The following is a 23,583-nucleotide window of genomic DNA, read 5'->3' as shown; positions in this document are numbered from 1 at the left end:
ATTATCTTGTTTCCTTGGAGTTTACTTTTATCTGTTATGTTCTTTCTTTCTCTTAGATTTTGTGGCTTCTTGCAGTTCTCTAGCCGTCTTTGCCCTCCATTCATATTTGCAATGAGACATTATGGTTAAGCGTGCATGCCTACGTTGGCTTGCGAACTAGGGAAGGGACCTCACCTCAGTAAGGGCCTGAGGCAACTGCAGGTGGCTCAGGATGGGGGAGCTAAACGCTCTTTACACAGTCTTTCACCTGATCTTTTGAGCACCACCGCATGCTACAGCCTTCCTACGTATCTGGTGCCCTATACTCTGAGCTAGCTGCAAAACTGCTAGCTTCTCATTGGCTCCAAACTAAGAAGGCACTCAGATTTCGGCTTTCCCCACTTCACTAAATGAACTTCCACTCATTTGTCTTCCAAAATTTGTTGACATATTGTCTGCTGTAATCTCTTCTCTATTCTTAGTGTCCGTGTAGGTTTATACCTTTCCTGAATCCTTTGGTGGGACTTTGTGGGGTAGCAAAGATAAACCTGTGGGCTCAATCTGCCATGTATAGCCAGAATCTTGAGCTGATTCTAGATGATTCGTTTACCAAGAAGCCCAGTCCTGATGCCCTTGATTTAAAAATCATTCTCATACGGGCATGCTTTGATTCAATTTCTGACTCTGTACTATTAACTTGGAACAAGTGAGCTTTTCTGGCATTTCTTTATAGGGAACCAGTTTAAACTCGTGGTGGAATACTGGAAAGACAATTGGGCTGGGGCAAGAACTTGATTCAGCCCCTCTGCTTCAGTTTTTCCTTTTGGGATAGATGTTACTGTTTCTTTCTACTGTGCAGGAATGTTAGGAAGACAGAACAAGATATTTTGGGTGAAGTACGCTTTGAGATCTTAGGAAGAATGATCAATCAATGAATTTAAGGTATTTCTTTCTGCCAGAAGAGAGCAAGCCTCAAATCCTTGAAAGATGACATTAAGATTTCTTATTCCTGCTGCTTTAATGATGGATGGACATGAATTATTAAATGTTCTTTACACAACATGTTTCTGCATCATAATTTCAGAGTCGTTAAGAAAGAGAGAAATTCGCTTTTTAGTATTCAACTTGTTAAACAGTTCAACTAAATCCTTAATAAAGTATCTGGAGCCTAAATATTTTAGTGACGTGTAAAACAGAGCTAAGTTCTAAAATATTTAGATGAACTGGAGCTATTCTTAGATGATTACTAATTTCCTTTAAAACGATGGGACAGATACATGAATGGATTCACATACAATGTAGGCTACCCTGGAAATGGAGTCCAGTGAGAGGGGTTTTCTTCCTGAATTTCAGAGCAACAACTCTGACTGTGGTACTTGTGCCTCAATACCCTCATCTGTAAAATGGAGATAATGTCTATTCCAAATGATGTCTTTTTTTAAAAAATACTAATTCCCTGAGAAGAGAAAATGAGACAACAAATGTGGTATTTACTGTAAAAAAAATAAAAAAGCATTATAAACATGCAAAAAAAACCCTATGTGTAGATTTGGGACTAAATATCAAACTGTGTATTCACAACCATATGAATACATAAACACAGACACATAAGCACCTATACACCACTATCTACTGAAGAAATACAATGTTTTTTTCTAAGTATTGCTTGCCAATTGTCTAGGTTCAATATTAAAACAGAATAAAAGAGAGTTGCTCTGCATAATCTTTTGGTTTACATGACACATTTCTTCCTTGATGGCATCAATAATAACCATTATTGTTAAAATCAACATTAAAGGCTGTATATGTGTGTGTGTGTGTGTGTGTGTGTATTTGGATTTCAAATGTATTTTATTTTGTGTCATTTGAAAAATACTGGTCAGGACTCGCTAGATTCATTCAATGACCCACAGTTTGAAAAACAACTGATCTAGGACATGTTATTTTACCTCTGGAATCTATTTCCTTATCTATAAAATGCGGATGACAATCTCATGAGGTTATTAATATGGTCAAATAAGACACTCTATGTAGAGTACATATATGGTGCTGAGCACAAAGTTTGCACTCAATGAATGGTAACTGTTATTCATACTGTTTTTAAGAACAAAGAAAATGAATAGGTCTGAGTCTGGGCATAGCCAGCATCTAGGCAGCCCAGGTAAGTACTGCTTAAGAGCCTTCTGGGAGTAGGAGGCTGTGATAGTCTGAGAACAGGGTCCACTGCACATGGGAATCCTAGGAGGATTCCGGGCTAGAGTTGTGCTGTTCCTCCAGCCAGCTACACCCTCTTGTCTTCTTTCCCATTCATTTTAGTTGAAGATGTACATAAAATCTGATCTGTAAGATAAGAGACTGGGCAGATGCTGCAGTCTCATAGCGACCCTCTAGGGTCTCAGAGGACACGGCAGTGGGGAGAGAGCCGAGGACACAGCTCCTTGCTAGGGTGGCTTCGTGGTGCTGGAAGGAGAGGGGTATCAGGAAGGACTTTAAGTGAGGATGCAAGGTCTTAAGTGACCTTTCCTGGTGAGACTTGGAAGGACACCAAGAGAGGGAGTGTAATTATGGAACTGGAAAGGATCTTAGAAATCAACTGCTGGTACAAGTGTCTCATTCGATAACTGACGAAATGAAAGTACAGAGAGGGTGAGTGACTTGCCCAAGGTCACACAGCTAACTGGAGGCCAAATCACACCTAAGGCGTCACTTTTTGTTTCTGGCTAGTGGTGTTTCCAGTACACCACCTTACCTCATGTAGCTCCAGTGATGTTCTGATAGTTACACTTTTTTTTTTTTTATTCTGAACCACTGAATTTCATTTCTGAAATATTTGACTTATGGAACCCTGACTCTCTGAATTTTCAGAGCCAATTCTTATGTCGGCCAAAGGACATTTTCAGCTGTTCCCTGCTATCTTAATCTCCGAATGATGGACCTTCCCCCGCCTCTTCACCCCATGTGCTGTTCCAACACTGAAAAAGGGCTGACCTGCCAGTTATGTTTCTTGCCATCAGCTGCCACCTCCCTGCTGAGATCCACGCTCAGGGTGTCAACATGTGATAAAATGCAGGTCTGCTCAACAGCCCTGTCCCTAGCCCACTTTTGGAATGCTTACCAAAAGCGAGACAGCACTGGGAAGAATCAATCAAACTGGAGATGGTGCTATCAGTGCGTAACTCAGGACATCTGAGACAATCTCCCACAATGGATGGGTTTTGTCTGCTTGTCTGGGCCACTTCATTTCAGGAGGACAAGTTTCTTCTGAGTGGACGGCGTGGTGTCACGCCCAGGCTGAGCGCTCCCAGTGGCAATATATCTGTGGTCTAAACGGATGAGCTCTCTCACAGGCAGTCCGTGCATCTGCAGATCCTCAACACTCCCTTGTCAAAGGCACCAGACACACAGGCCAGGGAAACCCTGGGAGTCTGGCCCCGAGTGAGCTGAGGTTGGTGTGTGCTTTTAATCGAGGAGGAATGTTACCGCAAAAAAATCCAGTGGCTTGTGGACGGACTGATTGCCATCTGGGACAGTTGACAGTGAAGGCAAGTGCTTATCACAAAGATCTTTGCTCTTCAGAACAGCTGTTCCTCTCCTGAAGCCATCGTCGAGCTGGTGAGCTGGAAGGCTCAGAAACAAGGCGGGTATGTGACTGCAAGGACCTGGCACATCACGAGCTATGGAACAGTATCGCCATCTGCAAATGCTTCACTTTGTATGGAAGTAATTCACCGTGGCTGAAATATGTCCCGAAGGACGAACGACAGTGGGATCTAAAATCTTAGCTGGTTGGCCGATTCTGTTGTCTGCCACAATGGAAGAGGCTCACAGATCAAAGCAATAATCTTTCCAGGGCTAATGTGAATCTTATGGGCACCAAGGGAGATCATTCTTGTTGCTAGTTCTATCCAGCATATTTATCCAAAGGGGAGCTACTCTGCCAGTTCAGGCTTTGATGCAAGTCAAAAAAGCAGATGTGGCTACTCATTCTTGTCCTTTCTTATATACGCTGGGATACTTTCTGTAGAGGTGTTGATTTCTGGATGCACCGGTATATTTTGCAGTCACGTTAAAACCCGGAGACTGCTGCTTTGCAAATGTAAAGGAACATTTGGAACAGAAATGGGATGTTCATGCCAACCCTCCCTTTTTCTCTCAGTTACTTTGACCCAGAGGTTCAAACTCAGGTTCCCTGGAAAAGCCCTGAATACACACACACGCTCTCTCTCGTGTTCATATTCAGCTTGCGACTGGAGCAAGCCTAGTGGCATGTAAAACCTTTGAATATAGATACGCTGAATGCTTCCTCAATGGCTCCCTAACTAATAAACACAGAACGTAAAAAAGAAAAGAACGGATGTCGTTTCTGGCCTAATTTTAAGAGACTGTGTTTTTAGGAATGAAGACTCGCCAGAGATGTTCCTACTGAGTTCCTCAAAGAAGAGAAAGCGGGTCATTCCAGAAACTGCCATACACAAGTCTCTGAATGAACTCTTTGGAAGTTTTTTCCGTAATTAGTGTCTAGTCTGTGTCCCTGGAGAGCTCCGGGTGACCGCAGTGATAGCAGTGAATGACTTTTTGCTGAAAATGACTTTTCCTTTTTTTTGTGTGTGTGCTGGGCTGCAGTTTCAGCTGTGCTTTAACAATTACTTTTGTCTCATGAGGGCATTTTGAAGAGTGCAAGCATATATAAATTTTTTTTTCCAAAAAGGTTGACTTGTCTCTAGGGTCTCTGAAAAGGGACCGTAGTTTAGTCGCCATATCAGCTAGGAAGGTGTCCTCTGGTGAAGCCCATCAAGACATTCATGAACTAATTCTTTTGCATTCATGGGACTCTTCCTGCCTCAGTTTCTACTGAAGAGCTATGGGCAGCAAAGAAGTATGAGATGGCCTCTCCCATCTCCCCCCAACCCTGTGCCCGACACCCCACTGCTGGGTAGAGCGGATGTGAAGGGTACCTGTTCTATGATTCTGGACCCCATCACCTAGTTAATGACAATAACAAGGGGAGAGAGGGAGAGGAAGGTGGGGAAACTGGAAAGGAGCTTGTCTGTGGGGAGAGTATTGTCACGCTGAATCCCATGCCTCTAGAAGAAGGGGTGGGGAAGGGCTATCTCCCAGACCCAAGCCCAGCGAGGGGTTCCTGCAAGGGAAACCCCTCTCCCTCCATCACCAAGGAGATTCTGAACTATGCCTCCTGCAGGTGGGACTCAGAGAGAGCAGACTCAGGCCTTAGAAAAGCTAAGGCAGGCTGTGGACTCAGGTCTCCTGCCTGCCTGGAGTCTGAAGGGAGGAGGCCGATGGCCTGCGTGGGGTCAGAGGCTGGAAACGGCTGCTGTACCGGAGACGGGTGTCAGGGCAGGTGACGTGTGAGGGTCCCAGAGGTGGCCACGTGGGGAGCAAGCAGTACCGGGCTCAACTTGGGCCCTATCCAAAAAGACCTCCTGGAGCGGTGAGAGCACCTCGGCAGATAGCGCGAAGGCTGCAGGAGGCCTCGTGGGTAAGCAACGGAGGCCCATCTGTCCTGAGTGATGGGGATTACAAGAGAGAAGGGCTCTGCAGAGAAAAAAAAATCCTTTTGTCGGTGTTTGGAACCTAAAGGGACTCTTGGAACTGTCCGTTACCTAAGAGTGAGCAGAAAAGTCCTGCTGGAATTGTCATCCCCAGGCAGGGGGCTGTTACACCCACGCCAGACGGTTCAGGCAGAGCGGCAAAAAGCAAGATGCATTTTACACACATCACAAATCATGTTGGCCCAACACATTAAATACACGATACTCCCCGAAAGGCTCAGAGTGGATAGGAAGTTTCCCAGAGGAAACCTACACCACGTTTCAATTCAACTGGCCGAGTTTGAGCCTATTAGCCTACATAACAATTCATGGGTACTGCTTCCTTCTGCGACGTCTGAAGACCGGGTCTCCTGGCCAAACACATGATACCATGTGCTCCTCAGAACGTATCGGGGCAGATCTGGGAGGCCTTGACTCCGTCCATCTCCTCCCTTTCTAGCTTCTAGTTTCTTCCACCCTCCACCCCATGGGCTGACTGCTGGTTCCTTCCAGTTTGAGGTGGAAGGAGCGGCAAGGGGGTAACAATCTAGACACAGCACTAGAGGACTTGTGTGGTGACTCAATAAAGGAAACGGATGGTGGGGTCAGTGACTTTCCTTGGAAGACAAAGGGAAGGTTTCAGACCCTCTTGAGAAGGTGCGGAGTGGCGCGGGATGTTTTAGGGAAGGAGTGATAGAGTCTTCTCCTTTTGTGTCTTTCTCTAGCTCCTGTCTGGAGTTTCCAAACACACCGGGCTGTTTGTTCAGCTGTGTTTTCCTTTGGTCCTAAGGAACTTCTTTCCCTGCTGAAGCCAATCCAACCAGCTGCAGCCTGGGCTTGGGGAGTCAGCAGGCAGAGTATGGTTTTGGTGCAACTGGGTGGGCAGATGAAGCTGGGTGAGTGACATCAGGGCATGCATACAAATGACCCCTTGCACCAACGTGGAGGAGAAACACTGTGATTTGGGGCTGCCGTGTGAGGTTATAAAAGCTGAAATGTCAGAAACGTTAAAGATATGCATACAAGAACGTCTTTCTCCCAAATGTCAGACTGCCTACCAGTTTGCATTTCCTTTCCTTGTAAACGTTTTTCTTTTCTTGGGAGCTGAAGATGATCGCTTAATGCCAGATTTTCCCATCAATCTGTTCTATGCTGTTTCCCCTTGAGTGCTGAAATGACTTTTACGCGCATTTGATCGACTATACAGCAAGACTGTTTGCCAGGAAAGGAAGAACGGAGGTAGGGATGAGAATGCAAGCTGAAACTAAGCACATTTTTGGCCTTTCAGAGATTTAGAAAAATGGAGGAAAAGAGGGAAAAAATGAAATGAGAACTGTGTGCGTTTTCTCCCCTTTTGCATCTTCTGAGCATAGCTATGCATGGCGTCGTAGAGCCAGCTAGCTGCTCCTTCGAATTCCAGCTCCACCTGTCACTAGCTTATGACCTCAGGTCAGTTACTTTTAATCTCTCAGTGCTGCTGTTTCTGCATCAGGAAAATGAGGTTAAAAATAACATTTACCTCATAGGGTTGTCGTGAGCTAATACATGTAAACAACATAAAAGGGTGCCTGGTACAGAGTTGGTGTTATGTATTTGTTACCTACTGTTGCTTCTTCATTTTCTAGTAATTTCCTGGATCTGCAGAGATGTGAGGTAGGAAAGGATAAGGTAGAAAAACGTCAGGTCCAACCTCCAGTGGGTTATTTGTGATTTGTAGCAATATCGTATCCCAACTATACTTCTTTCACCATCTGCATTTTTTTCTATAGCATTAGAGAAATGGTTACAATAACACTGATAAGAACTTGAATCTTTTCGCTCATTTATTCATGCATCCGTTTTTGTTCATTTATTAATTATTTATTTGAGTTAGGGCACTAGGCAGTGTACAAACCTGTACAGAGGAAAGAATTTTCCCCTTAAGTAATCTACAGCCATTTAGTTAGTGGTATAAACCATTAACATCTAATCAGAATGACTGTGCTTGGAATATTCTGTGAAATCCCAATAAATAAAACTAATCAGAAATAAAATATCATATGCTATCACTTTTATGTGGAATCTAGAAAAAACGACACAAATGAACTTATTTACAAAACAGAAACAGACTCACAGACATAGAAAACAAACTTATGGTTACAGAGGGGAAGAGGGGGAGGGATAAACTGGGAATTTGGGATTAACATATACACACTACTATATATAAAACAGACAAACAGCGAGGACCTACTATAAAGCACAGGGAACTATATTCAATACCTTGTAATAACCTATAACGGAAAAGAATCTGAAGAATATATATATGTGTATATATATGTTTATACATATATAAAAAACTGAATCACTTTGCCGTACACCTGAGACATTGTAAATCAACTATACTTCATTAAAAATGAAATAAATGGTCTAGGAAGAGTATTTTGTGAGAAAAATTCAGTTTCTGTACTAAGAGACTGATGTCTTTAGCCATACTCATATATAGTTTCAGTCTTCAAACTATAGATGTGGTCTCACACCTCGTCCCTTCATCTTTACCAAGAACTTCCTTTGAAATTACCTGGCATTTTTCCTTCTGTTGTGAACAGAAGCTCCCTGTTGAAGCTTAGATCAAACACTTTTATCTCAAGTCATTCCGTAAACATCTGCTAAGTGCCTGCTATGAACCTAAACACTCTGAGTCTATTTTAGCCAAAACTGTCTGGGATTATGAATTATATGGATACAGACTTTAATTTCCTATTTCATTTTTGGTTGTGTTTTAACCCATAAACTGTGCCTTTTCATTTGTCATCTGGGCTTTACTAAGATGGATGAAGTACACAGCCACTTTTCAAAATAAGGAATCTAACAGAAAATCAAACAATCATTTCATTGCAAGAAATAAAGTAGGATCCATTTTTATTTGGTTCTTTTTATGGGCTCAAAAAAGGCTCATGCCTTAAATGTTTTTGAACTGCTAGCAAAATTTTATGAGGCCTTCCAATATACTTCACTTAGACCACTAATGGTGATATGCCTGATGGTAACTGGTCACAATTTTCATATGGTGAAAATCAAAAGTTTATCATGGTAACGATTAAATGACCTTTAAGGTTTTTTTTTTTTTTTTTTTTTAGGTTCTTATATCCCTAAATTACTAGGATTCTAAATCTGTGTTCTCCAATATGGTAGCCACTGGCCACACGTGCTTCTGAGTACTTGAAATGGGGCTAGTCTAAACTGAGATGTGATCTAAGAATAAAATACACACCAGGTTTTGAAGAGTTACTGTAAAAAAAGAATAAAATATTTTGGATATATTGGGTTAAATAAAAATATTGGGCTTCCCTGGTGGCGGAGTGGTTGAGAGTCCGCCTGCCGATTCAGGGGACACGGGTTCGTGCCCCGGTCCAGGAAGATCCCACATGCCACGGAGCGGCTAGGCCTGTGAGCCATGGCCGCTGAGCCTGCGCGTCCAGAGCCTGTGCTCTGCAACGGGAGAGGCCACAACAGTGAGAGGCCTGCGTACCACAAAAAAAAAAAAAAAATCATTAAAATGAACTTTACCAACTTATTATTTTTATGTTACTGTGGCTATTGAGAATTTGAAATTACTTTTGTGGCTTGCATTATATTAATACTAGACAGTACCACTCTAGACCTTCAAAACAAATGGATCAAAATCTCTCTTTAAGGACTTTTTAATGTTTATGGCCAATGTTTCAATACTGAGGTCCTTATGCCTCTAAAAGTCAAGTTAAAACTCATACCTACCAAAAACTAATAAACCCTACATGGGTGGATATTTATCACCAAGTTCCTCTCGAAATTACCCTCTGTCGAGGTCCTGTGAAAGTTCTATGGTTACAATACTGAATGTTCATCCCCATGGTTACTGTCTCAACTATATCAAAAGATTATCAGCAAAGGAGGCAAGAATATACAATGGAGAAAAGACAGCCTCTTCAATAAGTGGTGCTGGGAAAACTGGACAGCTACATGTAAAAGAAGGAAATTAGAACACTCCCTAATACCATGCACAAAAATGAACTCAAAATGGATTAAAGACCTAAATGTAAGTCCAGACACTATAAAACTCTTAGAGGAAAACATAGGCAGAACACTCTATGACATAAATCACAGCAAGATCCTTTTTGACCCACCTCCTAGAGAAATGGAAATAAAAACAAAAATAAACAAATGGGACCTAATGAAACTTAAAAGCTTTTGCACAGCAAAGGAAAACATAAACAAGACGAAAAGACAACCCTCAGAATGGGAAAAAATATTTGCAAATGAAGCAGACAAAGGATTAATCTCCAAAATTTACAAGCAGCTCATGCAGCTCAATATCAAAAAACAACCCACCCAATCCAAAAATGGGCAGAAGACCTAAGCAGACATTTCTCCAAAGAAGACATACAGATTGCCAACAAACACATGAAAGGATGCTCAACATCACTAATCATTAGAGAAATGCAAATCAAAACTACAATGAGATATCATCTCACACCAGTCAGAACGGCCATCATCAAAAAATCTACAAACAATAAATGCTGGAGAGGTTGTGGAGAAAAGGGAACCCTCTTGCACTGTTGCGGGAATATAAATTGATACAGCCACTATGGAGAACAATATGGAGGTTCCTTAAAAAACTACAAATAGAAGTACCACATACCCAGCAATCCCACTACTGGGCATATACCCTGAGAAAACCATAATTCAAAAAGAGTCATGTACCAAAATGTTCATTACAGCTCTATTTACAATAGCCTGGAGATGGAAACAACCTGAGTGTCCATCAACAGATGAATGGATAAAGAAGATGTGGCACATATATACAATGGAATATTACTCAGCCATAAAAAGAAACGAAATTGAGTTATTTGTAGTGAGGTGGATGGACCTAGAGTCTGTCATACAGAGTGAAGTAAGTCAGAAAGAGAAAAACAAATACCGTATGCTAACACATATATATGGAATTAAAAAAAAAAAAAAAGAAAAAAAAGGTTCTGAAGAACCCAGGGGCAGGACAGGAATAAAGATGCAGATGTAGGGAATGGACTTGAGGATATGGGGAGGGGGAAGGATAAGCTGGGACGGAGTGAGAGAATAACACTGACATATATACACTACCAAATGTAAAATAGATAGCTAGTGAGAAGCAGCCGCATAGCACAGGGAGATCAGCTCGGTGCTTTGTGACCACCTAGAGGGGTGGGATAGGGAGGGTGGGAGGCAGACGCAAGAGGGAGGGGATATGGGGACATATGTATACATATAGCTGATTCACTTTGTTATAAAGCAGAAAGTATCACACCATTGTAAAGCAATTATACACCAATAAAAATGTTAAATTAAAAAAAAAAAGATTATCAGCAAATACACCAAAATGTTAAGAGTGATTATTTCTGGGTAGTGGGGTACTGCGTGACTTTTGCATTCTTTTTTTATTCTCTTCTTCATTTCTGAGTCTTTCAATGACGAGGACTGTTATGTTTCTTCATCAGAAAAATGCATCTTTAAATATCAGTGTGAATGATTTTCTGAACTGCATAAACATCACGAATATGTAAAAAAGAGACCAACTTAAAAGGGAATATCCCAACATGCTTTCATCTGCTCTGCTCCATTTCCAAATATTCTATAGTGAATAGGTTACTTCCATCAAGGGAAAAAACACACCTCCTTTAAAACCTGAAATATTCATCCACCTGTTTAACCTTAAACCTAAGTTAATTTGCATGCTGATTTTTTTAGAACTCCTTTTATCTCTGCTGTATTAGACGGTAGAGTAAATACTTTAGGTTTGAGCTTCAACCGTATGCTAACATAGCTATTTTAATATTTTTATAACTACCCTCAACCAGAACAGCATTTAGCTTGAGTCTATGCAAGAGATGCGGAAGAAACCCTAAAGATATTTTAATACCTCACTATGCGTAGGGGTTTAGGTTGTACTGCAAGGATGCCCATCTAAAGGGGTTCCACTTGCATCTGAGTCCTGCAGCAACGGGTTTGGAGCAACGGGTTTGGGGGAGAACCCTCCTGCATGCTGTCCAGACCAGCTCAGAATGCCACCTGCACACTCGGGAGGGCTCAAGCCTGTGTACACACACACACACACACACACACACACACACACACACACACGCACATGAGTGAGTGGGTTGTGCCCTATCCAGTGGGCAGTGGCTCTTCTCACCTGCCTTCCACTTTCAGAGGCCAGCACCACCACCTGGCCTGGTTTCTGGGTACCATGGGGGGTGTGCAGTGCTGTGGCACCGGCGTGTGTAGGTGGGTGACACACACAGCTAGCACTGTTGTGTGCCCTGCTGGCTCTGGAGTAAGCTGGGCTTCTCAAGGCCCATCAGATATGATTGTTTAGCCTAGCAACGTTCTATTCATTTAATTTTTCTTTCTTCTTGAGGAAAAGGGCCTTTTTCCAATTCCCGCGAGGCAACAGCCTTTTGGAATACGGCACTGGCACGCGGCGCAGAACTTACTGTTGGTGGTGAAGATGATTTCTCCCTCCTGCGGGGTGGGATCTGTATCCTGGACCACCTGCAAGGCTCCCACGGTCCGGACAGCAGGGTCCAAAGTGACTGAGCTTTCATTTACGGTTGTGTCGCTTGCGCCGGTGATCTGGTTGGTTGACGGACCTCCCAGAGATCCCTCGAAGTCAGTGGGCATGTCGTCCATGCAGTCGGCATTGGGCTGACAGGAGCAGAAAAGGACCTATCTTAGTGTATATCATCAAGTTAGAGATGAGATGTCTACAGCCTAAATATTTTGTCCTGAGGGAAAACCAAGTTCTTTACTGTTTTCTTCCTGAACCACTTTATTTAAAGACATTCCACACATAGTTCCTGTAATTAACATGAAAACATCTTCCAAAATTTTCTTTCCAAAGGTTCTGTTTAGATCTACAGACAAGGTTTTAATTCCAGGGGTAGCAGTAGCCATACATTAATATAATTACATAGGGAGAATAATATGATACTTGTTTATAATGACAGCTCTTCCTTATCTATAGTGTTTACTTCTTGTATAGGAAGTAGCTGACAGCCTGATAATTAGCCCCAAAGACCCATGTGTTCTTTACAAATAGACTGATGGCATGAGAGGGGAGACAGAATCTGACTCGTGAATTGTGCATCAGAGATACACACATATACATAAACAAACGCACACACAAACACAAGAGCACAGGGTGAGGTGCTGTTAAACATAAGCCCCAAAACCACCTGCAGAGCAAAGCCCTATTTACATAACATTCAATTGATCGTACATTTGTCAAATCTTCTAAGTTAAAACCTTAGAATCATAAAACTAGGGTGAGACCATCTACTTTAATTACCCACTCACTACAGGACTCTCCCTCCCAATATTCCTCACAGCTCCACTTGAAAAACGTAGAGACCGGGGTCTCTTGTGCCTCGCCAGGCAGCCTGGGTCGGCCAGCTTCTCTTAGCGGGCAGCGGGGCAGTTTGACTCTTTGGTCTCAGTTCTGCTGGCTGAAGTGGTGTTGAATATATTGATATCTCTTCCACAAACAGCTTGTAAAAAATGATTTTCAGTTGTTCTGCCTCTGACCAAACTCATAAAAGTGATTTTTTAAAGGTGGTGGAGGAGAGATACGGTCTTGAGAAGCACTAAGAATGGCTGTTAACCACACGTTTTGCTCCACGCTGGAGAGTGACATTGCCTTGAGCGACGACAATGACACGGTTTTGCACCCCGTCCAAGGATGCAGATCAGGGTGGGCAGGCTTGGGTGAGGAGAATCCTAGGTTGACACTGTTTGAATTAACACCACAATGACTAGATTGTGTGCAAAGCTCACTGAAAGAGAAAATCTACCACTCACGGGCTCATGGGGAGCACAAGGCAAGAAATCCAAACTGCTGGACTCTTGTCCTGGATTTCCACTCTCAAGCCAGGTCTCCCAAGCCCCGCGCCTGTGTTTCCAACAGTCAGCTGGAAATCTCCATCATCCCACAAAAACCTCAGGTTCAGCTCATTCCCTTTCCCCCACATTCTCTTTGTGTTCTGCCGGCTTCATCTCTATTGGCAGTGGGCCAATTCCTTGAAATTCGAGTTGTTGAAAGTCAACCCATTGAATGACTGATCCTCCAAGTTTACTGACTGAGATTATTGGACATGAGCGGGTATGTTCTGAACGTTTCTTACCCCATTACCAATTCCCAATCTCCCTCTAGTTTCTTTCCCGGTATACTTCATTCTCCACTTTTTCACCAGAGCACTCTTTCTTTTTTTTTAAAAAAGCACAGGTATGATTCTTTTTCTTTTTTTCCTCCTAAAGAATAAATTACAAGCTCCTTAGTATAGCAAAACAGGCACCGTACAGTCTGACCCAAGCCTTCTTTTCTGGCCCTACCTTCAGCCTTTGGAAACACACAGAATAAACCATATATTCCCCATTTCAGCACCTTAGCATATGTTGCTCTTCCACTCGGGATGACAGTTGCCCAAATCATCATCCCCTTCCCCTCTCCCATCCCAAGGTCTCAAACTAACCCTGGTGAGCTCCTAATCATCCCTCAATTCCCAGGCCAAATGTCTCTTTTCTAAGCAGCGCTCCCTCCCAGTAGTCATCTTTGATACTGTAACTCTTTTCACACTTCTCCCACTGTTACAGTCATTTGTTACTGTGTTAGTCTCACTCTACTAGTCCACAAGCTTTTTTTTTAATTCCGGTTTTACTGAGCTATAATTGGCATGGCATATTGTATTAGCTTAAGTTGTACAACATGATGATTTGATACGTGTGTATGTTGCAAAACCATCACTACAATAAGTTTAGTTAACATCTATCACCTCACATGATTACAAAATTTTTATTCTTGTGATGAGAACTTTTAAGATCTACTCTCTTAGCAACTTTCAAATATACAATACAGTGTTGTGTATTGTATTAGAGTCACTGTGCGGTGCATTACGCCCCCAGGACTTACTTATTTCATAACTGGAAGTTTGTACCCTCTGACCCCCTCACCCATTTCACCCTCCCCACCTCCTGCCCCTGGCAACCACAGATCTCTTCTCTGTTTCTTTTCCACGTAGGTTCCACATACAAGTGAGACACTTAAAGTGAAGCAACTACACTATATTGACCTTGAGTTCCAAGCCCTCACATAGTGCCTGACAATTATTAAGTGCTCAGTAAATGCTGATTTGGAAATTTTATCTAAGTCTCAGTTTACTGCTCTGAAAACTTGGGAATGTTAGTATCTGCCCAGATCCGAGATCAGTGAAGGGAAGATTTGAGAAAATACTTTAAAAAATTCAATTTCTGGGCAAAGGTAAAGTACACCTTTGAAGGGTAGCAGAGTATGCCACTGCCCAAATTTGCTATGTTGGCATAAAAATTGTTTTTAGCTGAAACAATTGAGAATTGGGTAAAGAAATGCTCTCTGCCTTCCCCCTATTTGCCTAAAAGCAAGACATAAATTTGTAAGGGGGTCCCCCTCTCTGTACCAGAAAGAGAAGAACATTCTTATCACCAGCGACTGGGAGTTGACACAACAAACCTAACTGACATGCCCTTATCTGCCATTGGTTTCCCCCATACATTTACCTCCCCACAATTTGCTGTCCTAGAAACTCAAAGTCCTTTCCCTCTGTCTTGTCACTTCTCTAAAAATTTATTGCTCTTTTTTGAAGATGCTATAGAAGCTGAAGTTCTAACCACCCTTCTGAGTCACTCATCGCCAAGTGCTCTTATGTGCACACACGATGCATGTGTTCATAAACTTCTGTTTGATTTTCTCTCGTTAATCTGTCTTTCACAAGTCTAATTTACAGGGCCCAGCTGGAGACCCGAGGACGGTAGAAGAAAAAATAACTTCTTTCCCTCCACTATGCTATGTAAAGATGCAGATTCAAATTGTGTGCGGGTATCAGGGAGGAAAAGAGCTCCAAGTGAGGATCCTGTGCTGGTTGTTCTTTCAGCCATAAGCATCTGGATGTGACCACAGATGCAAGAACAACTGACACAGTTTTCACAATGTTGACTTTGCTTGTTGATCGTGTTCTTGTTTTCTCTCTTTTCTCTTTTTATAACATTATTTTATTAGTTTCGATGCAGGGTGTTCGCTTTTACTTTGTGGGCTAGCAGGAATAGTGTTATGTCTCTAACAGAGGTGAGTAGAGGAAAAGAGAAAGCGAATTAGCTCAGTGAGACTTGTTAATGAGAGAACGAATGAATAATTTGGCTTAGATACAATATTTAACAGACCCACCTTACAGAACCTCACAGTTTATATCCACTCGAAATGGTTCATCAGATAGAATAATATTTTGAATAGAAACCCAATTTATATACCTCTAAGAGAAATTACAGTCACAACGTTTAGTAAGAGATGTCAAATACCATCTGTAAGTGAACAGCATATAGGTTTTCAAATTCAGGTTAGCAGGGAGAACTCAAATAAACCAGATGCGAAATAGTTAGGGACTAGTGAATATACCAGCTGCACGGGATTTTCTATGCGTTTACAATCATCTTATTTATACCAGGATAATAGTGATAGGAGACGGTGTGTGCTGGGATAAAAAAGGCCCGTGTTATATGGTACCTTATAGGAGCACTCGATGTGATCTGTCATCCTGCAAAGACACCCCCTAGACCTGACTGGAGAGAAAGGAGGATGAAGCACTTGAATGTAGATAAGGGGATTGAAAACACTCTGACAGTAAAGGACCTGCTCCTGTCAGGTTCAGTCTTTTATTTCTCTTGGCAAAATATAATGGCAGAAGGTACCACTGTAATAGGAACCAGTTAGAGCCAGAAATGTGGAACATGCCAACAGCGAGTTTAATTTTCTAAGTCCCTAGTATCTGATAGAGATGTTGGGTTTTTACTCATGTTTCATGTTCACTGTCAGTGATTTTCACCTTGAATGTATTATGCCTTCACAACTCTGGCCTGAAAATGTAATGCATTGCCTTTCAAACTCTAGCTCAAAGCTACAGTCACACAAATTGATTTGTGTTTGGTGTATCGACTGTTAAAAAAAAAAAAAAATCAGCATACAGCCGGCAGGGAGGCAGGGGAGGCAGGGTAGAAAATTCAGCCAATCCACGACCTTGTGACGCTTCAGGTGCGTGCCCTCAAACAGAGTCACTCTGGTCTTCCCGGGATAATTAGCCCTCTGGCATTAAAGGAAGCCTTTGATATCTGATCTGATCCTTTCTTCTTCAGTGACATCTTGGGACTTTTAAAATTCTGTTTATTCTCTGCCATTAGTAGTGAGGAATGACAAGAGGAGGAGACAGCAAAGCGGAGGGGGAAGGGGGAGTCCGGTCTCTGTATGCTGTTTGTCTAGCTTCTTTTAGACGGGGCCAGGTTGTTCTCACATCTCTGCGCAGCCCTCGGGTCTGGTGGCCTGGCTTGCTTCCTGCCCTCACCACAGCAGACGGTGCCTCAGCAGCTCGTGGCCTTCACTCGATATGGTCCCTGGAAAGTCTTTCCCTGGAGCATCAAGCCAGCCAGCTGGGGGCATTCTCTTTGCACAGGGGGAATGACTAAGTTTGATAAAACGTATAACTGAGGGCGCCAGCTTGAGGGTAGCGCTAGAATTCAGTGGTTCTGGCTTTGGCTTCCTCGTCACTCAAGCTCGCCATGGAGATCTGAGCTCAGCAGAGGGCCCTGAGCCAGATTCCCAGTGGCTGGCCTCCCCTCCCATCGTTGGGAAGAGCTTGTTTCCTCTGGAAGCTAGGAGATGGTGGGGCAACATCAGAAAGTGTGGCGTGCGGGTCTGCTTGATGACAGCGCAGGTAAGTGACACAAGAGTGTCATCAGTGTACAACTGGCCCAAGAGGCCTCTGTGGGTGTCCCACCTGCTCTCACCCACTGCAGCCCGGAAGAGGAGCCTATGAGCTGCTCAGGCAGCATCTCAACTCACAGACAAATACAATGGACATGCTGAGAGGGTCACGATGTTCTCAGATTGAGAAAAAGTGAGAGGAGAAATATATCCAGACATGGGAGCGCTCTTAGGGCCTCATCAGGTGACGCCACTGCTATGGGATTGAGGGGACACAGAAAATCCAGGGATGCTGTTTTCTCCCTGCTTTGTGGGAAAGGCAGAAAGACAGACATGACGATGCTGTAGGCTGTGCTGTGCTTACCGGGATCCCTAGGGCTTTAAGAATGTTCATCTTGCACATGGGACAGGTGCGATGGTCTAGGAGCCAGGGGTCAACACAGGACTTGTGGAAAAGATGCCTGCAATGAGAACCATACATCTTAGCGCGGCGGTAACTGCGGAGAGCACCTAGTCCACTCCAGCCCAGAGACTTGTTCAAGGTCACGCACTGCTCGGTGGCAGAGACAAGACTCGGACCTCCATCTCCGAACACCTGGGCCAGTAATGCTTCCTGTTACACCCTGCGGTGATACAGTCAACATCTGTCTGGCTCCCAGGAGGGTCCTCTATGATTTGCAGCTGAGTCTTCCAAGTTTGAGAAAATGCAGAGAATGTAGAAACAGAGAAATTTCTCTCTTTTTAGACAGGAAGAATCTTGAATGGAAAGAAGGCAAGTGGGGAAATTTGCACAGACCTTGCAGAATAACCTGAGAGTTGCCACTTGTAAATCAATCCAAAATTTCTTTTCCTACAGTCAGAAGCAAACTGCAAAATAAAGCCTCATTTCTGTAGATATTCGGGGTCTCACACAAAAGGGCAGAAGAGCTCCGGCAAGCATTTCACAGCACAAGTGATGTTTTAAGTTGCTGTGGCTGGTGGCTCTCACATCAGAAGCCGGAGGGACAGGTACCGTAAGCTTTACTGTTTGTACCGCTGATGCGCTCGACTCCATCGCCAGCCTCACGCGCCAGCCCTCCGGAGCCTTCCTCTGAGTGACAGGATAAGGGGGGCATTTAGTAGGTGCGGGGGTGGGGAGTCCTGACTAAACTTCCTCTCAACGTGGCTCACAAGAGCCCACTCAGAGATCTCAGGGGCTGCTCGAATCAGAAGCTTGTCTTCTCACGCACACGACTCCAGACCACGGGCAGAAGCAGTCAGAATTTCCTGCCTGGGGCAAGAAGAGAGAGAACCATCTGTCAAGTATGAGGGCATCCTTAGGACACGCCATCCATGCTGCACTATTCCCGGAACGCTTGCACGCTCTTCCCTGACTCTCATTTTTATTGTGCTAACAGTTCTACCAGCTGTCTTTGCATTAGAAGGCTTGAGGCTCCGATGCGTACAAAGGACCCCTCAAATCAGAGAAGAGCTCGAGAAGTGTCACTTCTGAAACTGACATGGAGAAGAACCCATGTCCCAAGGATAGCATTAGCTGTGTACAGGACACGATCGCATTGGGGATTAGGAGACGCAGAGGAGCAACCTGGATGTGTCGTGTGTTTCCAGGTCATTATTTCCAATGCCTTACAGATTGACCGCTTACAAGTAAATATATCACATCCATTCGTTCCCTTAGCCTTGCATCCACGCGACAAGGAATGCCTGCCGAGAACTGTGCTCCTCACTGGGAATCAGCACGATAGGGATCTGGCTCCTTCTCTTTGGGAGTATAATCGGAGAGGCAGACACTAATAAAACAGAAATAAACTGCTTCACGACAACAGCGCTAAGGACACATTAGCAGAACATGGAGTTGGTAGGGGGCTTGTGACTGGGAGATGCATCCTAGTTTGGGTACCTAGAGAAAGTTTCCCTGACGAGGTGCCGAAGCTCAGACCCCGGAGGGCTACACAGACATTGTCCACAGAAGGGGAGGAGAGGAAGAAGAGTCTTCTAGGCAGAATGACTGGCTTGTACAAAAGCCCTGACCTGGGCACAGGAAGAAGGTCAGTCCCAGTGCAGCAGCAGGAGGGAGGGGCTGATGCGGGGTCAAGTGTCCCCCTGCACCCCTACCCCCAAGCAATAATCGACCTCCCTGTGTTCAGGCTCTACGTTCAGAAAACAGGTGCCTAATCTACATTTTCTCCCTCACTGGTGTTCCTTCTGGGGAAAAGTCAGTCAGACATTCAGGTCCCTTTGACCATTCCTGGGAGGCAGGCTCTGTTGTGTTTCCCGCACATGTACTGGAAGTCAGAAAGACAGCAGGGCCAATCATTAGCTGTTTTAGCCTAAATAAGTCACTTAGCATTCCCACGTCTCCTCTGCCTCATGTGTAAGATGAAGATACATCTATTCCTGCGGAGGAGGCTGTCCTGAGTCTCCCACACACAGAAGCTGGTACCTACTCTTATCCCCTGAGTGACTTCTTTGTCTGCACTGGTCATTCTTACATCTCCTCTGTGATGGTTAGTTTCATGTGGCAACTGGGCTAGACTATAGTACCAGTTCTTCAATCAAACACCAATCTAGGGTAGTCTGCAGATGTGATTCATATCTACAGTCTGTTGACTTTAAATAAAGGAGATTATTCTAAATCATCTGGGTGGGCCTGACCCAATCAGTTGAAGAGCCTTAACAGCAAAACTGGCTTCCCTGAGGAAGAAAAAACTCCGCCTCAAGATGGCAGCATCAGCCCCTGCTCAGCGTTTCCAGCCTGTAGACCTGCCCTACAGATTTCAGGCTTGCCAGCCCCTATCATCACATAAGCTAATTCCTTAAGAATATATGGTGGTTAAAAAAAAAAAAAAAAAAAGAATATATGGTGGGATACAATGGCTGTCTGGAGAACTCTGACTGGTACACCCTCCAACGAGAATATAAGCTCTATGAGAGCAAAATCTTCATTTACTTAATTCATTGTTAGATCCCCAGCAACTAGACTAGATCTTGGCACACAGAGGACGCTCCAGAAATATTTGCTACATGAATGGATATTTCTCAAAAGGCCTGGCACTCCTCACTGCCTGCACAGGGCTATCAAGTCCCACGAACTCATTCTTCCTAAATCTCTTCTAACTTCATTGCCTATTTTCTTTTTGCCACGCTGCTCCCTCATTCGTGATCTCATTAACTCTTTTTCTGTATTGTTGTACTAACGTCTAAACTGCCCTCCATGCCACCAATCTTTCCCTGTTCTTTTCATCCCACTCATCCTTGCCAGATTTATCTTCCCCCAGAAAAGTGCTAGTTACGTCACCCCCTTGTTCCATTCTGTTCTTCACGAGGAGCTGGGCACCAAGATGAATAAGACAAGGTCCTTTCCTTCAAGGCAGAATCACAGTGCTTCAGTGGTTCCCTGGGAACTACAACAGAAAAGGCCATTGAAGAGCCACCCTTCTGGATCCATCGTTTTCTGGCTGTGGGATCTTAGGCAAGGATTAACTCTCCAAGACTTCATCCCTCATCTGTGAAATTTTGTCTTATAGGTATGGAGTTTGCCAGTGATTGAGTCTGTGTGTGTGTGTGTGTGTGTGTGTGTGTGTATGAGAGAGAGGGAATAAATACTGTCCATGAAGCTGAAACTATAAGTCCTGATCATCCTTAATTGTAAGCTATCATTCATCTTATTAATACCACTATTATATCTTGTTTGTAGATATTAGGTTATCATTCTGATTTCTACTCTAAACTTTCTAATGCTGAAAGCAAGTAACTGTAAATTAAAAACAAAAATCAAAGGGAGAACTAAGGACAACAAACACAGTGCTAAAATGATACACAGGGTGATCATGTTGGCTATTAAATAACATTCAATTATTCCTAATACCATATTTCTTGTGTTGACCAAATAGGAAGACTACTTCCTTATAATTGGGATTGCAAACAATTTTTTCCCTCCCATATGGAAAGAAAAATAAAAGTCACTAGACTAAATAAATAAAGGAAGAGGGAAAGAATCTGGAGCTTAGTGAAATGCACCAACAGTTCAACAAACATCTCTAGGGCAATGTCTATCTCACTCATTCTATTTGTATGATTCGCAGCAGGGCACGGTCCCTTCCCATGTTTTAACAAAGGCTGCATGAGAAACTACATACAGAGGAACAATGGGATGTGACAGTCTATCTCCTAACGATCCTGACAAGCTGGAAATACAACCGAGGGTTGACCAAAACTCTTCTCCTTTCTTATTCACCAAAGGGAAGCATACCTTTTTTTTTTTTTTTTATGCGGTGCGCGGGCTTCTCACTGCTGTGGCCTCTCCCATTGCAGAGCACAGGCTCCAGACGCACAGGCTCAGTGGCCATGGCTCACGGGCCCAGCCGCTCCGCGGCATGTGGGATCTTCCCAGACCGGGGCATGAACCCCTGTCCCCTGCATCGGCAGGCGGACTCTCAACCACTGTGCCACCAGGGAAGCCCGGGAAGCATACTTTTTACAAAGAGTTCTTCAAACCCCTGACAAAAGATGATGCCAACAACTGCATCATAATGCTGAGATGATTATGAATAATATAATAATTTCCCATTTGAGGGGCAGGAATGACAAACCCCTGTTAAACTTGTTTCCACATCTTTTGATTCTTATTTATTTATTTTTAAATTAAATTTTTTTTTATTGAAGTATAGTTGATTTACAACATTGTGTTAGTTTCAGGTGTACAGCAAAGTGAATCATTTATACATATACATATATCCATTCTTTTTTTAGACTCTTTTTCCCACATAGGTCATCACAGAGTATTGAGTAGAGTTCCCTGTGCTATACAGTAGGTCCTTATTAGTTATCTATTTTATACACAGTAGTGTGTATATATCAATCCCACTCTCCCAATTTATCCCTTTCCTCCTTCCCCCCGGTAAACATAAGTTTGTTTTCTACATCTGTGACTCTACTTCTGTTTTGTAAATAAGTTCATTGGTACCTATTTTTTAGATTCCACATATAAGCGAATCATTCTTGCTTTCTACTGTCCTTTCACCTATATGTGTGACTCCCCCCTCAATTAAATGACAGGTTTTCCCCACTGGGAGGCAGAAGGGGACTGTTCTGGCCTTTCTATCTCTCTTACTTTTGCAGGCTTTCTTAGACCCTGCTACCCTCCCACGGAGATTAGGATCCTGGGGCTTTCCTTTTGGCACCAGTGCAAGTTGTTTCATTCCCCTCGATGAAATAGTGCTCAGAGAACATGAGTCACTCAGGGACCAAAGAATCCCATTCTCCTAGGCAACATGTTTAGATAAGATCTATCCAGTGCTTCTATGGGGAGTCAAAATGTTTCTTCAGAGCTTCTGAATCTTATTTGCAAAGTTGTCAATGATCTAAGAGTCAGTGTTTAATTAATAAACAAACAATAACTACTGGGTATCAAATGCCTGCTATGTACCAAGCACGTTACATACATTATTCATTCACGACAGCCCTATGAGGTAGAAATTATTATTCCCATTTTATGGAGGAGGAAGCTGAAGCTGGTTAAAGTAAATTAAATTATCCAGAGAGCTAGTAAGCTGCAGAGCTGGGACTCAAACCCAGTCCTACTGTCAGTGCTTGTACCCAAATCTACACTCCACGCCCTTCCTTCCCACACTGAACTGTCGTGAGCAAGACAGGGGGAGTCGTGGTAACTTTGTTTGTTTGTTTATTTATTTATTTATTTATTTATTTATGGCTGCATTGGGTCTTCGTTGTGGCTCTCGGGCTCTAGAGCGCAGGCTCAGTAGTTGTGGCGCATGGGCTTAGGTGCTCCGCGGCATGTGGGATCTTCCTGGACCAGGGCTCGAACCCGTGTCCCCTGCATCGGCAGGCGGACTCTCAACCACGGCGCCACCAGGGAAGCCCCCCGTCTTAGCTTTCTAAAATACAAATATGATATCACTCCCCACATGTGAAATGCTTCAGCTGCTTCCCACTGCCTACAACACAAAGTCACAGCACACAAAGAAGGCTCACCCAATCTGGTCCTTGTCACATCTTCTGCTCCACCCCCATGTTTACTTCACATTCTCACCATAACTCTGGAGTGTCCTTCTCAGTTAAAAAAATTTTTTTTTGGTGTGGCAAATCTTGCTCATAATTCAAGTCACAGCTCAGATGTCCCTTCTCTTCCCTGAACATCCCACCTCTTTTCTCCAAACTGCCAAGGAGAGTCTGTTTCTTTTCTTTTTCTTCCTATTTTGTTTTCTCACATATGTTGCAGCAGCTGAGTATGTGCTCTGCTTTCAGGGTCTGAAGACCCCTCCT

At 43.5% G+C, this 23,583-nt stretch overlaps 1 protein-coding gene across 3 annotated transcripts in view; it reads right to left on the bottom strand.

Annotated features, from left to right (window-relative positions):
- Positions 1-23,583, bottom strand: part of RNF150 (ring finger protein 150) — a 287,957-nt gene that overhangs the window by 83,413 nt on the left and 180,961 nt on the right. For all 3 annotated transcript variants that reach the window (XR_010943159.1, XM_067736806.1, XM_067736807.1), the window contains exons 5-6: positions 17,663-17,759; positions 12,014-12,224 (exon numbers count right to left, since the gene is read on the bottom strand). Coding sequence is in view for 2 of the 3 variants with exons in the window: in XM_067736806.1 (XP_067592907.1) it covers positions 12,014-12,224; positions 17,663-17,759 (308 nt within the window). In the remaining variant the exon portion in view is untranslated. The remainder of the gene's footprint in view (positions 1-12,013; positions 12,225-17,662; positions 17,760-23,583) is intronic.

Source organism: Pseudorca crassidens, chromosome 4 (assembly GCF_039906515.1).
Source record: "Pseudorca crassidens isolate mPseCra1 chromosome 4, mPseCra1.hap1, whole genome shotgun sequence".
NCBI lineage: Eukaryota > Metazoa > Chordata > Mammalia > Artiodactyla > Delphinidae > Pseudorca > Pseudorca crassidens.
This window is presented reverse-complemented; position numbering and strand designations above follow the sequence as displayed.